The sequence below is a fragment of the Rhizomucor pusillus genome (assembly GCF_041956525.1).
Source record: "Rhizomucor pusillus strain CBS 183.67 unplaced genomic scaffold VTP01scaffold_8, whole genome shotgun sequence".
Taxonomy (NCBI): Eukaryota; Fungi; Mucoromycota; class Mucoromycetes; order Mucorales; family Lichtheimiaceae; genus Rhizomucor; species Rhizomucor pusillus.
The window spans coordinates 1,161,363-1,176,777 of NW_027192150.1; the positions used below are offsets into that span (position 1 = coordinate 1,161,363).

At 44.3% G+C, this 15,415-nt stretch overlaps 8 protein-coding genes across 8 annotated transcripts; 4 read left to right on the plus strand and 4 right to left on the minus strand.

Moving 5' to 3' along the window:
- Window positions 1–181: 181 nt before the first annotated feature.
- On the minus strand, window positions 182–1,859 carry VTP01DRAFT_10463 (uncharacterized protein; the record flags this gene model as incomplete). The annotated part of the gene is made up of 4 exons (XM_069378828.1): window positions 182–1,104; window positions 1,172–1,460; window positions 1,542–1,678; window positions 1,736–1,859. 4 exons carry the CDS (start codon window positions 1,857–1,859, stop codon window positions 182–184), a joined length of 1,473 nt encoding a protein of 490 aa, XP_069239888.1.
- A 1,000-nt stretch (window positions 1,860–2,859) lies between these two features.
- Window positions 2,860–4,335, plus strand: VTP01DRAFT_10464 (uncharacterized protein; the record flags this gene model as incomplete). The annotated part of the gene is made up of 6 exons (XM_069378829.1): window positions 2,860–3,232; window positions 3,299–3,420; window positions 3,485–3,652; window positions 3,720–3,890; window positions 3,974–4,111; window positions 4,177–4,335. The coding sequence occupies 6 exons, from the start codon at window positions 2,860–2,862 to the stop codon at window positions 4,333–4,335; spliced, it is 1,131 nt and encodes a 376-aa protein (XP_069239889.1).
- A 426-nt stretch (window positions 4,336–4,761) lies between these two features.
- Window positions 4,762–6,084, plus strand: VTP01DRAFT_10465 (uncharacterized protein; the record flags this gene model as incomplete). Its single annotated transcript, XM_069378830.1, has 5 exons — window positions 4,762–5,005; window positions 5,082–5,215; window positions 5,294–5,700; window positions 5,761–5,914; window positions 5,983–6,084. The coding sequence occupies 5 exons, from the start codon at window positions 4,762–4,764 to the stop codon at window positions 6,082–6,084; spliced, it is 1,041 nt and encodes a 346-aa protein (XP_069239890.1).
- A 185-nt stretch (window positions 6,085–6,269) lies between these two features.
- VTP01DRAFT_10466 (uncharacterized protein) lies at window positions 6,270–7,606 on the minus strand (the record flags this gene model as incomplete). The annotated part of the gene is made up of 6 exons (XM_069378831.1): window positions 6,270–6,538; window positions 6,599–6,624; window positions 6,683–7,045; window positions 7,108–7,178; window positions 7,237–7,427; window positions 7,516–7,606. The coding sequence occupies 6 exons, from the start codon at window positions 7,604–7,606 to the stop codon at window positions 6,270–6,272; spliced, it is 1,011 nt and encodes a 336-aa protein (XP_069239891.1).
- Window positions 7,607–8,454: 848 nt separating this feature from the next.
- VTP01DRAFT_10467 (uncharacterized protein) lies at window positions 8,455–10,261 on the plus strand (the record flags this gene model as incomplete). The annotated part of the gene is made up of 8 exons (XM_069378832.1): window positions 8,455–8,503; window positions 8,564–8,676; window positions 8,735–8,971; window positions 9,038–9,487; window positions 9,549–9,695; window positions 9,756–9,917; window positions 9,988–10,167; window positions 10,235–10,261. The coding sequence occupies 8 exons, from the start codon at window positions 8,455–8,457 to the stop codon at window positions 10,259–10,261; spliced, it is 1,365 nt and encodes a 454-aa protein (XP_069239892.1).
- Window positions 10,262–10,348: 87 nt separating this feature from the next.
- On the minus strand, window positions 10,349–11,311 carry VTP01DRAFT_10468 (uncharacterized protein; the record flags this gene model as incomplete). Its single annotated transcript, XM_069378833.1, has 6 exons — window positions 10,349–10,392; window positions 10,450–10,564; window positions 10,616–10,702; window positions 10,769–10,921; window positions 10,983–11,135; window positions 11,213–11,311. 6 exons carry the CDS (start codon window positions 11,309–11,311, stop codon window positions 10,349–10,351), a joined length of 651 nt encoding a protein of 216 aa, XP_069239893.1.
- Window positions 11,312–11,540: 229 nt separating this feature from the next.
- Window positions 11,541–12,333, minus strand: VTP01DRAFT_10469 (uncharacterized protein; the record flags this gene model as incomplete). Its single annotated transcript, XM_069378834.1, has 5 exons — window positions 11,541–11,642; window positions 11,708–11,751; window positions 11,809–11,908; window positions 11,965–12,107; window positions 12,171–12,333. The coding sequence occupies 5 exons, from the start codon at window positions 12,331–12,333 to the stop codon at window positions 11,541–11,543; spliced, it is 552 nt and encodes a 183-aa protein (XP_069239894.1).
- Window positions 12,334–12,999: 666 nt separating this feature from the next.
- Window positions 13,000–14,427, plus strand: VTP01DRAFT_10470 (uncharacterized protein; the record flags this gene model as incomplete). Its single annotated transcript, XM_069378836.1, has 1 exon — window positions 13,000–14,427. One exon carries the CDS (start codon window positions 13,000–13,002, stop codon window positions 14,425–14,427), a length of 1,428 nt encoding a protein of 475 aa, XP_069239895.1.
- Window positions 14,428–15,415: the final 988 nt, after the last annotated feature.

Below are 15,415 nucleotides of genomic sequence, written 5' to 3' on the forward strand. Positions count from 1 at the left end.
GCACATAGCAAATATCTGTTTTTGACCACTTAAAACACTCTGTCTCTCATCTAGCGTATCAGAAACCAGCTTCCATAGATGCTCATATCGAGGAGTAATATTTAGATAAAATGAAAATGTCGATGCAAAAATGGTGCGTACATGTATAAGCTTGTTATTATCGGCTAGCTATTATGAAAGTTTAATGCACATGTTCATCCTCGTCAGCAGGTGCGCTGCTTCCCATTTCTTTGAGCAATAGATGACGGGAGGTGACACCTTGCAATCTTCGGCGTTTGCCTTCAAGCCAGAGCATGGTTTCCGCGTATGTCTTAGGAAGGATGCGCCTTGGCTGTGTCTTGTCGTTATCAGCCGTCATGGTAAAGTAAAAAACGTTGGTAGTTTCTCGACGCGACTTTTCGATATCAACAACTTCGGCCACAACACGGACTTGGAATGATCGATGCGGGTAACCTTCTGCGTAAATGACCTCAGATTTTAAGTTGAGCAACGTACCCACATGCACCGGCTTGCGGAAAATAACTTCATCCATGGCAAGCAAAGTAGCTGAACGCGATTGAAGATACATGATTGCATCGGCGTAAGCGAGTTCGTATGCGCGGCGCATGAGATATCCACCAAAAATATTGTTATGTATGTTACGGTCCTGCGGTTGCATCAGGAAGTTGCTTTCAATACGTGTATCTTCCATCCATACGAGGTCAGATGGTAAAGGCTCTTTTTCGTCGGAGGAAATGCCGGTTGTGAAGGAATCATCGTTGCCGCCCTTGTACTGCGAATATTGCAGATAGATATCGTGAATTGCTAGACGCTCTTCGTGGGTAGGGGGCCGGCGATTGAGAGCAGTTTCTGATGCACGTTTCTTGCGAGCTTTGTTGGCCTTTGCAAATTCAAACAACCTTTCCTCTGCCGGAGACGTTGTCTTCAACGGATTTATCTTTACCGATTTACCGGTTACTGAATCGATAGCAACCATGGTGAACCTAGTTGCCAAGACGGTGTTGGGACCTAGATTGCCAATTTCGGCAGGTTCTTTTGAAGAGATTGGTTCCGTACGTTCTTGATGCTCGCTATCCGATGGTATCGTTTCAGCCTTGATAAACACTGTAAAATGGAAGGAAGGTTAGTTTACAACAACTTCATTATCATAGCCATCCTGTTCCGCGCATACCTTCCATAGAGCTTGTACCGACATATGTAACGTGGCCAAGGAGTTTGTAATCTTCTACGGCTTTGGGTAACAGCAGATCCAGCCGATCTACGCACGCGGTTACGACGGTCACTGGCGGAGCTTCAGGATCTCCGTTATCGATATGTTTGTATGCAATGACGCCAGCCAAAGCATCTAAATCTTCCAGTAGTTTTCCCGTACGGATACGGCCATCAACGAAGATATATTCTTCCAAGAGAGGAGGCGATGATTTGAATGGGAGATACATTTCCATGTAACTATCGGACATCTAATCACAATTTTGTCAGTGGAACGATTCTTATTGTTTTTTGACAAGCAGCGCACAGACACGCGCGCCGTGGATACTTGCCGTCTTCTGTACCAATTTGCGCTCTTTTGGTGGATGCTGCTTTTGAACGACTGGTTTCTGGTTTTCGCGTTCCAAAATCTTTTCTACCCAAAAATGGGTCGGCCGCACGGTGTAAAACGGATCACTGTTGGATGTCGCTTTAACATGCGCGGTGAGATAAGCGTATAAACTCTCCAATTGAAAATTTTACGTACTCGCTGCTGCAGGCTCCTTCTTCTGACGCGCAGTCAAGGATAAGGCTCGGCGTGCATGCAAACATGGGACTGAACGTGTACGAGTCGCACGTAGTCCCGTAGAGATAAGACGTCTACTGAGCATAATCGCAACTAGAGAAGAAAAAAGAAAAGAGAGAGAAGCGGGAAAATGCTGGAAACAAAAAAAGAAGGGCGGATATGTCAATGATACAAACCCCGGAAACAAACGAACACAGACGTCACGGGTCATTCAAGCAAACACGATGACAAATCCTTTTTCAGGCTGCAGTTGTCTATTCAAGGTACGTGGATCGTATTGTGCTGCTACTTACTCACTTGATTTCCTCATCTGTTGCATGCAACAATGGAGAGAAATTAGGCGATGGATGATGGAGCAGCTGGCATTTTTTCCATTCCGCCCCCGATAATCGGCTGACATACGTGCAATCTGCTATCAGCCATGCAGATTCGACGTAATCCATTACCGTTATGTGCCATCTTCCCACTCCACTTGCACTGAATGGAGCAGAGCTTTTTCTATGCAGGAGATCAATCATCCAAAATCCGTTACACAGAGGCGAAGCACCCGAAGAGATCCGTTGCTACGGAAATACGGACAATAAAGCTCCTGGAAAAAGGTTTTAATGCGCCCTATGCAAAAGACTATTCCACGGATACAGCGGATAGAACCTTGTCCCCGTAGTGGGCCTAGTACGGAATAATACAAAGGTGCATGGAGAATTTGCGCGATAAATATCCGCAAAAGCGCGCTATGTAGATCATTGTACAGCAGATCAATGCAAAATCAATGTTGTAGGTGGTCTTATTAAGATCAAAAGTCTTGATGCATATATTATAGACAGATCGCGTAGCATGAAATATCTAATATAAGCTAAAGATCTGGATTGATTGCGCACAATAGCAAAATGAACTATAGTAAGGTTTCCATTCATCAAATGCATACGATCGTTTACAAGACTGTTAACTTCTACAAACATTTCAAATATTGCAAGGAAAATGTTGACAACAACAGCAATTCATGACCTCGTCGAGCAATCCAAACTTTATTCCGCTCCTCTTTGAAGTACTCCATCCAACACTGTCCGCCAAAAAGGGTGTTATAAATGGGCTCTAGTTGTCGCGCGTGGGAGCTACAATTCAAAAAGCTCTGGTCACGATCTCTCGACGATCCGATAAATTGCTTGCTGGTTGGAAAGCCGTTCCTTGAGGAGAACAGCGAAGAAAACGACATTCTGGTCGGCACGACATCTGGACGCGTCTTAATTCTTGATCGGACCGAGCCTGTCCAAGTTTTACTAGAGACAAAGGGCGGGTCGGTCCAGGCACTCTGTCTTCACGACTTGACTGGCCAAGGGGGATTGGATATGGTCGTAGGGGATTCGGATGGTGTTATCAGTATGTTTTCGAGACAGCAACTTTTAAGCAAGCATAGCTTGGGTTGCCCTGTGACACAGATGGAAATACACAAAGATTTGGGTAAGAAAAATGCTTGGCTGCTCTGCAGATTGAGGTGTATTCAACGGGACAAATCTACATATGCAGTGCAAGGTTTCAAAGTAACTGCAGGATGCATGGATGGCAGCGTTAGCAGCTTGCTAACTCACGAAGTATTTTGGAAATTGGACATCGCCAATGAATCTGAAAAGTCGGCTACAGCGGGCATGGTAAATCGTGGCAACGAACACCGAATCAATGGGAGGAACTAAGTATGCTGCATGAAAATGATAGAGAGGCAGTCGTTCTCCGTTCATACGCTGCATGCTATCGACCGTGCTCACGGACATGTTTGATCAGCCTATCAGCACATTAATTGTTTGCGACGGATGGCCCTTTCTACATTTGATTCAAGGTGATCAAGTTACTATGACGATACAAACACCTTCCACTATTCAATCAGTATGTCGTTTTCATCTTACGGCCGTGTATGCATGCAGTCTGACAGATTGAATTTTGAAACTTTCAGATGGCTGTAGGCTATTTCTTGAGTCAATCAAAAGCAGCGCGACTCGGAAGCGAGCATCCAACGTCGAGAGTACGTACTCTTGAGCCTGGTATGCCGGCTCAAAAGTACGACCATCAGCAAGTGGTACTGGCGGGGCAAAACGGGACTGTCTACACCCTGATTAATTACGAGGTACGCAAGTGGAGGAGATTAATGAATCTAAGCGTCGCGGTTTTTTTCCACTGGTATTTAAATGAGATCACCCAACAACTTAGGTACATCCTCTCTTCACTGTTGGCTTCAGCTTGAGCAAGGTCATTCGGTTCCGACCGAGAGATTTATCAGATAATGAACCAGACCTCATCGTATGTGTTGGACACTCAAACAAGGTGGTACTATACCAAGATGGAGAGGTAAGAGTGAGACCTGAAACCATTGTTCTCAAGTTAGGGAATTGATGAAATCATTTAATTTGCAGCTGCTGACAGAGTTCACAACGTCTGACTGGCCACATACAATCACAATTGGAGACTTGAAGACGGATGGTGAAGCACTCGTCTTGGGTCTTATGGATCAGACAATAGAAGTTTACGATTATACCATTCTACAAAAGGGTACCACCACTATGGAGACATAGCCGGATATCCAGGTACCACCATCACATGACACAATGACTCCGGAAAATCGTTTATCGGTACTATCGCCGATCCAAAATAATGGATGGGCTAGATGGGGTGGGGTAAGCGCCGGAATAGCCGGGGCAAGCTCTCGTCAATTTCAACAAAGCAAACAACTTAGAGTAGTGTCTCATTGTTTCCTGTACATACCTTGTTTTCATCCTGCTTCGTTGACTGTAACTGTGAATCATCAAAATGAACCATGCATTGCATGACTCATATTGTGTCAATTCGAAACCCAGAGAGATCGAAAAATTGCTGATCTTGTCGGTCGTCGCGCTTTGTTCGCGCTTTACTCCGAAACATCAAAAAGGTAGAAAATGACGGGGACGTTTCTGAAGCAAACTGCTCGTTTTCTCGTTTCACCTCGTCGTTTCACTTTTGCAATGTCGCAAGCAGCCTTCTCCACACAAAAGCCTAAACCCGCACACTTTTTGACAACTGCCGACTACACCTCAGAGCAGCTTCTTGACCTTGTCCACCGCTCTATTCTCTTCAAGGTCGAATCGAAATACCAGTACCCTCAGACCCGAAGCGAGAGACCGCTGGCCGGTAAAACCGTTGCTCTCATGTTCTCCAAGCGTTCTACCCGTACACGTGTCGCCACTGAGACTGCAACTGCCTATCTCGGTAAGTGGATCCAGATCATCTCATCAAAAGAAAAATCAGCAATTTTCAAGTTCCTCAACAATAACAACAATTACAGGTGGCCATGCCATGTTTTTGGGATCTCAGGATATCCAGCTTGGTGTGAATGAGTCTTTGCTCGACACTTCGCGAGTCGTCAGCTCCATGGTTGATTGCATCATGGCTCGTGTCAACGGGCACGACGAGATCGAGGTATAATTGGAAGAAAACCATTACATATGCACACAGACAGGCCCGTTGTTGTTAACCTTCTCATCCTTGGATATGTAGATGTTGGCAAAGGAATCCACTGTACCTGTCATCAATGCACTTTCTGCCAAATACCACCCCACCCAAATTTTGGCAGATCTCATGACCATTCACGAACACTTCCACCATCTTCGCACCGGTGCCGGCAAAGACAAGTACACAGCTCACACTCAGCATCCTCGTGAGACTTTGCCTGGATTGCGCGTTGCCTGGGTTGGCGACGCTAACAACATTTTGCAGGAAATCCTCGTCGCTTTCCCAAAGTGCGGTATCAGCGTTGCTGCTGCTTGCCCGCCTGGTTACGTCTGTGACGACGATGTTGTTGCTATCGCCAAGGCTGACGCTGCAAAGACTGGTGCTACCGTTGAATTCACTACTAAGCCCGAGGAAGCTATCAAGGGTGCGGATATCATCGTGACCGACACTTGGTAAATTCAAATGATGGAACGGTCTAAAGATCGCACAGTGATCTAATCTGCAAAATATAGGGTCAGTATGGGTCAGGAAGAAGAAAAGGCAAAACGTCTTCAAGAATTCGCTGGATACCAAGTAACAATGGACCTCGCCAAGCGTGGTGGTGCCAAACCCGATTGGGTCTTTATGCACTGCTTACCTCGCAAGCCTGAGGAGGTCGACGATGAGGTAATGCTTCTATTGTAAGCTTTAGGATCAGATTTACAGTGGGACCAACTATCATTTCAATTATCTAGGTCTTCTACTCTGACCGATCACTCGTCTTCCCTGAAGCCGAGAACCGAAAATGGACCATCATGGCCGTCCTCGATGCTCTCATGGTCCGAGGAGGTATCTAAATTTTGACTTTTTCATCATATTCAGCCCTCATCAACTTTTTGTATCTACCATTGATCAACCCGGAAGAGAAAAAACATGTATAGTCCATAGAACTAAGTTTTGATGATGCATTCTGCTTGCAAACTAATAAAAGTAAATATAGCATAAAGTAAATCAATTCATATTCGATTGGGTGTACGTGAATCTAGAGAGGTTTAGATCTCAAGGCTTCTAATCGTTTAAGTTGCCCCTTCACTTTTGCCATGCTATACAATCCACCAAACGATATGATCACGAGGCATATCAATGGAATCCTCATACTAAATGAATCGGATGTGTCTTCACTCCAGCCCATTAGAAATACCAGTAACACGCCCCATGCATTACCGGATGTCAGTAGATATCCAGTGGGTATAATCTCGCTGACCGGATAATACATCTCGCTTGCGTATTGAAAGATGGCGGGTGCAATTGCTATCATGGATAAAGTAAGAACGATACAATTAACCATGAATTACTATGCTTATTATTTACCGTAAGATGAAAATCCAAACAAGATACTGTAAGATATTGGTTAATCTTCGTTTTTACTCACAGTAGGAGCAGCTAGTTGCTTACCATGAGGCTGTCACTCCCGGTAAATATCTAACTTCGGTCGCGATGTATAATCCAGCAACACTGAGAAATGTTGCGGCGAAAAATACCAGACACACAGATCTGTACTGCAGCGTGCGATCCAAATAGAAACCAGCAAGGATGCTTGCTGGTAGACCGATGACAAGCATTGCAAACCCAAGGTAGCCGACAAAACTTTCATCGATGCGTTGTCGGAATGGTGGCAGCAGAATTTGTGCTAGTAGTGTAATAATTGCGCACTGAGCGCCCATAACTATGCCGTATGAAAGCATCATGCAATGGAACGAACGTTGGCGCCAGATTTGCTTGGATTGCTCTTTTGAGGCGGCATCTTTTATCGCTAGTCTATTCGCATAGGTTCGTTAAGAGGACTGAAATGTTTGCTACATGTACTACGCCAATCCTACTTTTCACAGAATGGTGGTTCGCGTTTGAACGACGCCCAAATCAATATAAATGCAATTACGCATATTAAAGCCTAATATTCTAACAATCTTAGCGCAAACAAATTAAAGCAAATTATCGAGGATTCTTACTTGCAAGAACAATAATCGTGGTATATCTTGATGCATTGTAGGTGCTTTTACAACAAGCGGCGTCCATACACACCCAATAGCTACGCCGAGATTGTTGGCAGAAACAGCGAGCGAGGTTGCTAGATTCACTTCAGTCTCTGGAAACCATGCGCTTGCTAACTGCGGCGGTACTGCAAGCATAAAACCTTGCGCTGTACGAATGAAATAACGAGGTATATGGAAGGAGCAAACAATGTCAATACAGTACGATGATGCGGCTGCTAGTACCTGCGTTCTTACCTATTGCAGCCAGCACTTGACCAAGCGAAAGAATAGCAAATCCATAAATCGAAGGCACCGCACCTAAACAGCGAGTTGCACCGGCGAGCATATTGATGAAGGCTCCTATCAAGAGTCCTCTCTTCAGTCCACTTCCCGGCAATCCCCCTCGGTCTTCAAAAAATCCAAATGTTGCTTGGATCACAAAAGGGTATAGGAGCATGTAAATTGACGATAAAGAATTTATGGCATTGGTGGTCCATGTATCCTTTGCTTCAAAGTAATAGTCCACAAAGATATATACACAAGGTGCAAAGGTGTCCCACATTAATCCACTCGAGATTGAGAAGAGTGAAAAGGCAAGTAGCGCAAACCAGCGCCATTTCGGGGCAGACGCCGAGCTGTCTCGTCTGCTGCTGGTGTTGGTGCATAGCAACGGATCCCTTTCCTCTCCATCGTGAAAGGACATGCAAAGCTCCATTGTCGAAATAAAGGGACTTTAAAGAGCGGCAGAAACGCGCGGCGTCATCCACGTCAGTTGACTGCATAATCAAATCATGGTACTGTGTTCTCAAGCAACAGCAGGAAATATATCATCATCGACCCCACTATCCGTCTTGGTAATCACACTGTGCATGTTTTAATCACCTCAACTTCAGCTCCAGCGTAATATAATACATGGCCTCGACTGTAGCTATGGAATCTCTTTTTGATGCCTTTACTTCGTATATAAGCAAAGCTGATAGGCTTACATAGGCTTACGATGTTTCAATTGGCGGATTCAACGCGTCTATGAGCATGTGCATATGACTCTTTGGGTAATAGCTGTAGTAGTCTCTAAATAAACGAGCCTGATTAAATGCATAAATAGAAAGACCAGTCGTCAGGAATTGGAGACATATTTGAAGCGCGTACCTAACGCGACACGTCCCTTTCTCCGCCTTCAAGCTCACTTCACCTATGCCCAGAGAAATTATAACATTGCAAGCTGGCCAATGTGGTAACCAGAGTAAGTTCTCTACCTAGTCTCGAATGCCCTTATGTCTCCATATTAACTGATAACTCCCAGTTGGCAGCGAGTTCTGGCGCCAAATTTGTACAGAGCACGGAATTAGCAGCGACGGCACATTGGAAGATTTTGCAACGGAAGGAGGAGACAGAAAGGATGTCTTCTTCTACCAGGTAGAGTTCATCGGGCAGATTAAAGGATCGACTATAGCTGATCAAGACTTCTCTGCAGGCTGACGATGAACACTACATTCCACGAGCGATCCTTCTCGATCTCGAACCTCGCGTTATAAACAATATTCGTGACTCTCCATATGCAAACCTCTACAATCCAGAGAATATACTCGTGTCCAATGAAGGAGGCGGTGCAGGCAACATCTGGGCATATGGCTACTCGCAGGGCGAGAAGGTCTATGAGGATATTATGGATATGGTAGACAGAGAGGCAGATGGTAGTGATTCACTCGAGGTAAGATAAATTTGTCTAGTTAGAAAGGAAGGGTCATTGATGTGCTGATATTTTGCCGCCGTAAAGGGCTTCATGCTACTTCATTCAATCGCCGGTGGCACAGGCAGCGGTTTGGGTTCATTTCTTTTGGAACGTCTGAACGACCGATATCCGAAAAAGCTGATACAAACGTACTCGGTATTTCCAAACTCGGAAGAAGTATCAGACATCGTCGTTCAGCCATACAACAGCATGTTGACGTTGAAACGTTTAACCTGCAACGCAGACAGCGTTGTAGTTTTGGACAACGCGGCACTAGCAAGAATAGCAACAGATCGATTACACATATCCACACCAACATTTGAACAGACAAATCAACTCGTTTCTACTGTCATGTCTGCCAGCACCACCACTCTGCGGTATCCTGGATATATGAACAACGACCTCGTTGGAATAGTATCGTCGTTAATACCTACACCAAGATGTCACTTCTTGACTACTGCATACACTCCATTTTCGAGCGAGCAGGTTGAAAAGGTACGAAGCAGAGTTGCTAATTAAGTTTTCCAATGAACTAATCGTTAAATTTTCTATGCAGGCAAAAACAATCCGAAAGACAACTGTGCTCGATGTCATGCGACGATTGCTGCAACCAAAAAATCGGATGGTATCAACCATCCCTTCAAAACGAAGTTGCTACATTTCTGTTTTGGATATAATTCAAGGAGAGGTCGACCCAACCGATGTAAGTGAAACCATGTCTACAAAAGGTAGATATATGCTCACACCCGATTCATAAATCAAGGTACATAAATCACTTTTGCGTATTCGAGAACGACGACTCGCGCAGTTTATACCCTGGGGTCCCGCAAGCATTCAAGTTGCCTTATCCAAAAAATCACCATATGTTCAAACACCTCATCGTGTCAGTGGTCTCATGCTTGCTAATCACACAAGCATAGCCTCTGTAAGTTTAAGTTGTTTACTATCCAAAAGGAATAACATTTGAAATACCTAATAACAACCGATATCGTTAGCTCTTCAAACGCACATGCGACCAATACGACCGGTTACGAAAAAGGAACGCGTTCTTGGAACAGTACAGAAAGCACCCCATGTTTTCTGAAGGATTGGAAGAATTTGATGATTCTCGGCACGTGGTGCAGGATCTTATCGACGAATATGAAGCATGCGAGACGCCTGATTATATAAACTACGTGAGTAAAGAAAGGTGCAACTAAGCAACCGTCACTTTGTACTAACGAACAATTGATCGAAAAATAGGGTCTTAAGGATAAAATGGAAGAGTAATATAGTAATAAAAACACTTTATACAGTAACAAGAATGTGCGGAGGAATTATAACATCAGTCTATGCACGCTCCAATTGATACATCCACTACGCAGCAAGCATGGTTTGTTTCTCCTTGCCTTTTTCTTTCTCTATAGAAACACGGTCAGTCAGAGCTATTCAACGGTTACAGACGATTTTTCTCGCACCTTTAGCTGAAGTGCTTGCTGGATCATGCGTTGGCACAGGAGGCAACTTGGCTTGCTCGCGCTCTTCCGCTCCCGGTAAAGCTTCCGTCGGCACAGAGGGCAGCTGTTCTTCCATCTTTTACAGTGTTAATTCTACTTCATGTTACGGTATTCATATGCGTCCTACCTCCATTTCCTGCAATTCATTTAATTCTTTGAGAATTTCTTCCTCGTCTTCAGTGCTGATCTGTCCACTTAGGATCTCATCAATTTCCTGCAACCAACAACAGTTAGTATTTCCTAGAAACCATCGACGATTTCAGATTCAAGTATCTCTTACATTTTGGTATGCTATAGCTTCGGCGGTATCATCCATAAGTTTCTCGACATCTTCGACGGACATTTCCTTGTGTATCTGCTCTAGTACAAAGTTTCCTGTCTTGAGTCCTTCAAACACTTGCTTCTCGACCAAGGCATATTCTATCGAGTGTGTCTATGGGACGACTATTAGTGTAACGTGCACAAATGGGAATATGATAAGCTCTGACGCTTGCCAGCTCTTCTAGGTTTGCTAACTGCTGATCAGTTCGCTCCAAAAGTTGTTCTTGGTATTTCTTCTTCTTTAATGCCAAGAGTGCCCTTTTTTTATTGCCTTGCTTGAGTGCTTCTCGAGCAGCTTGCACTTCCTTTTCGAGAACGACATTGATCTTTAATGTCGCTTGCATTCGTGAGTTTCATTCTGACAAGGTCGTGCAGGACAAGATGCTCTATTTGGAGGACCTACTCCTTTTTGGTATTGCTTAAGCTTGTCTCTCTGTATTTTCAGATCGAGGATGGCCTTGTCTTGCGAAGTGATTTTGTGTTTGGAATTGCCGGCGCCCATGTAGTTGTCTCTTTTATGCAAAAGGGTGGTTGTCGCAGGCAAGAGTCGGGGCTGCTTTTCAGGAACGCCCTCCACGAACAAACATCAATCTCTCTTCATATACATATATTCCATTCTTTTTTAAGATTCTTTGTATTTCTTGAACGCGTTCAAAACAAGGAAAAAAAGGGATGATGGCACGATGTGATAACAGGTTCCTTTGAGGAGTTCTTTCTGTCCGGTGGGTAATTCATTCATGATATTCTTCTCGTTTTTTCTTCTTCTTTTTCTTATGTTCTCCGTGTGAGTGACCGTCCTCTTCATGCTCGTGGCTGTGTTTCCGTTTCTTTTTCTGATTGATAGACGGGAGGTTGAGAGACAGCGTCTACGCGCCTCAGCTGTCGTTACTACTCTTACCTTCTTTTTGTGTTTCTTTTCGCTGCTACTCATTTCACCTTCCACTACCAAAAATTTCTCAATTATTTGAAGAGCTTGAGTGATTCGATGGAAAGACTGACCTGCAGGTATTGCTAGTCCTTCAGCTGCACTGTCCACAGTGCCCCTTTCTCCACCGGTTGCGCCGCTCCCATCATCTGTTCCCAATATAGATGCATCAAACTAACAGGTAGATGAGCCATCAACGTAGCCAACAAATACGTATTTGCAAAACCTACGCCTGGAATAGGTCCCGGTTTCAGCGCATACGCTTCTTTCAATACATCACGTTCAAGAGGTGTTATCGGCGGGCCACGATCTGATATCTGAGGGTCACGCAAGATATTCATGAGAAAGCCGTCGGGCTCGACATCGTTTCTGCCTGTAGTTTTTGCTCTTCTTGAGTGCTAAAGCCGCCACACAGGAATATTCAATGCCGGCTTACCAGGCAGATCTGCAACGTAAGGCTGAAGTGTTTGATCGAGATGGGCGGATCGATCGGGAGGTGGATATGGTTTTACATATTTGTCGTATATTGGCAATAGATTGTAGTATGTGAGCAAATCTTGACTCCCTAGTAGTTTTGGCTTATTTCCAGGAGTCGCCATTGCTCCGGCGAAGAAAGAGAAAGGTTTACTATGCATTGACCAGGACTAGGATAGGCTCATTTTTCCACCTTTCAGATGCCGCACTGAGGAGTGAGTGACAAGTGATTGTATATTTCAGTAACCTTTGTTCCCCACTCTTCACTTTTCTTTCTTTCTGACAACACTTTTATTTTTCAACAATTTTCACATTGTCAGCAGTACGTTCCCTTCTACTTTTTTATTTTTATCCTTTATCAACTCTAAACTTTCTTCGATTATACAGCTCAAATTTACAGGGATCGATGATCATTGCAGTAGGCGCTACATCAAAGGAGCCAATGTTGAGCGATACACGTGTCCTCTATCGCGATAACTGGATAGCTTGATGTATCTACTAGTTTTCCATTGCTGCCAGTGGTAAGTGATTAAGTAAGCAGTTTCGATGCGTGTCAAACTGAATTGACAATCGAGGCTACAATCTAGCATCGAGCTCCTCGTGTATAAGAAGGACGCTTTTTCAAAAATTTCATCATACATTCTTGCAGCAATGAATTCTACACAGTGAAAAGTATCATGCTGGTCTTCGTGAAAGGAGACAAAGACAAGGCACCGCTCCCCGCGTATCAAAAAATTTAAGTTGTTTCCGGCTGCTTTCATTATCTACTGTCCCTTTTCCCGCCTCTTGACATGCCGTCTCCTCTAGAAGTGCAGCTCACCAAAGCTTTGCAGCCATTTCCTTCTGGTATCACGTTCGAGATTTACGATCTTCCTACGAAAAGCGAACCATACCAACTCTTTCTCGACGATCAAAAGCCGATCGCACAAGTTGTGCAACGATTGATTATTGTCACTGCACAAACGGAATCCTGCCCTGAAAGGCTTGTTGTACTTGCTATTGAGGCCTACGAATACAAAGTTCATCAAGGTGACTCTGTCCAAAAGATCGTCTACATTGGCAAGGTCGATACGTCAGGTGCAGAGATCGCAGAATTTGCCAAATCCGGTCTCACGAGAAAGGTTGTCGCAGCATACATCAAAAGCTTGGGCGATTGCATGATATATTTTACTTCTGTTGCTCATGCGCAGTACATTTTCCGTGACTCGAAGCAAAACCGAAACAAGCAAATTCTCCAAAACAAGGATCTTGTAAAATGGTGGCGCAAAACTCTACAGAGCATACAGCAAGATCTTAGTACAGCGCAAACTAATCAGGAACCAGATCAGACTACTCCCTCATCAGAACCAGAGCAAACGCCTGTCAGCACGAACCCCGGTATCTTTGACCGTCTCTATCGGTGGTGGTTCCCAAATACTTCCTCGCCTCCGTCCTCGTGCCCATCAGCGGCTCCTTCAAGTATGGAAAGATCTGATGCAAAGTTGTCTAATCTGTCAGCCGATTGTAGAGCTTGGTGGAACATACCAAGCTTTAACAAGGAGGAAGCTTACCAGGCGTTTGGTATACAATCTTTCGAAGAAAATCACGACTTTTGGACGTATGGTCATCCATTTGATCAGACAGCACCCATTAATACCACTATTCCTTGCTTCCCAGACGATCCTCTGGGTCGCATGGTCCACTATATCAACGATACTTATGAGAAAGATGACGACGGAAATGGTTGTCCTACAGTGCGCGAATTTTGGGCAATACTGGCCGTTGCTCAAGAATTCAACTATGGAACATACAACTGTATATTTTCCATGCGTATCAAGAATGGAACCGCAGCATCGAAGGAGATGACAGATTATAAAGTAGAATACTACCAAAACGTCGATCCTGATACTTACACCGATATATGGAATATTTTCATGGAGAACCGTTTCAAAAATAACAGCGATATCAAGGCTTCTACATATCGTCTCCTCGAACGATGGAAAAAGAACAAGCTTAAGCAACCGGTCAAAATAATCACTAGTGGTGCCAATCCGCAAAACTCATCGGTAAATATTTTAGTGCCACCACAAAAGCAAGAGCAGCAGTCTCCATCTGTTAGCACCTTGGCACCACGCAGTAAAAAACAGCAAAGACCATCGGTAAATACTTTAGCACCGCGAAAGAAGCACCGGGAGTCTCCACCGGCGGATATTGTACCAGCAAAGAAACGACGAGACTGAGACCTCGAAAATAAATAAAAAAATCAACTTTCCCAAGTTGGTCGACTGCTTACAGCAGTGAAGTCATCAATGGTCTAGTGTTCAGCCTACGTAGAATACAAAAAAAACAATATGTATGCAATATCTTGAGACTTATCAAGGAAAGAATCATCCTCAAATCTAGCGGCAACTGTTGGACCTCAATGGATGGGGTCGACCAAGGCCTATGCTCATTCATTCTGCTTCGTATGCTTCTTCGATCGTCAGTACCGGTTTGATCTACAGGATAGGCGCAGCATCCACCAAGTTGGCGTTTCCGCTAAACCCAATCTTCATTCTCGTGAATGTCCATTAGCCAACAGCAAACTCCACCTGTGAAAACTTTATCGCCGTGTAAAAGCAAAGCAGCAATCTCCATTGCCTACTCCTAGCATCACGATAAAAGTGCCAGCATTCTCCACCCGCGGATGTCGTACCACCTAAGAAACGTCGAGACGAGCAGCCTACTAAAATTGAAAACCTCTCCCGAGTTGCTCGACTGCTTACAGCGGATCCCCGTTAGTTTCAAGAATTCGGTTACGGGATTTTGCCTGAAAATAGCGAGGCTTAAAATTATGTAATTGCTTGGGACTCATAAGAAAAGGAACATCCTCAAAGCTAGCGGCGATTGTTGGACCTCTTAGATGGTGTTTCCGCTATACCTGGTATTCATTATAGCGCAAATATCCATTAGCCAAAGCCAATTAGATAAGTGCATTGTTGCTTGATCGACAGTGGATCAATAAATGGATCAGAAAAAAGCTTATCAAAAGACTCTGGATCATGTACGTACGCTTGATTTTTCAGGTACACTCTTTTTCTGAAGCAGCTTTGTCCCCGAATGGAAATCAATGGTCGTCGAGTGTTTCAGGTGGTGACTGGGAGACAAAGCAAGTATATAAGGGACAAAGGGAAAATAACAACATACTGTAAGACTTTTAGAGATTTTTGTGAGGTTCTCCACGACCTT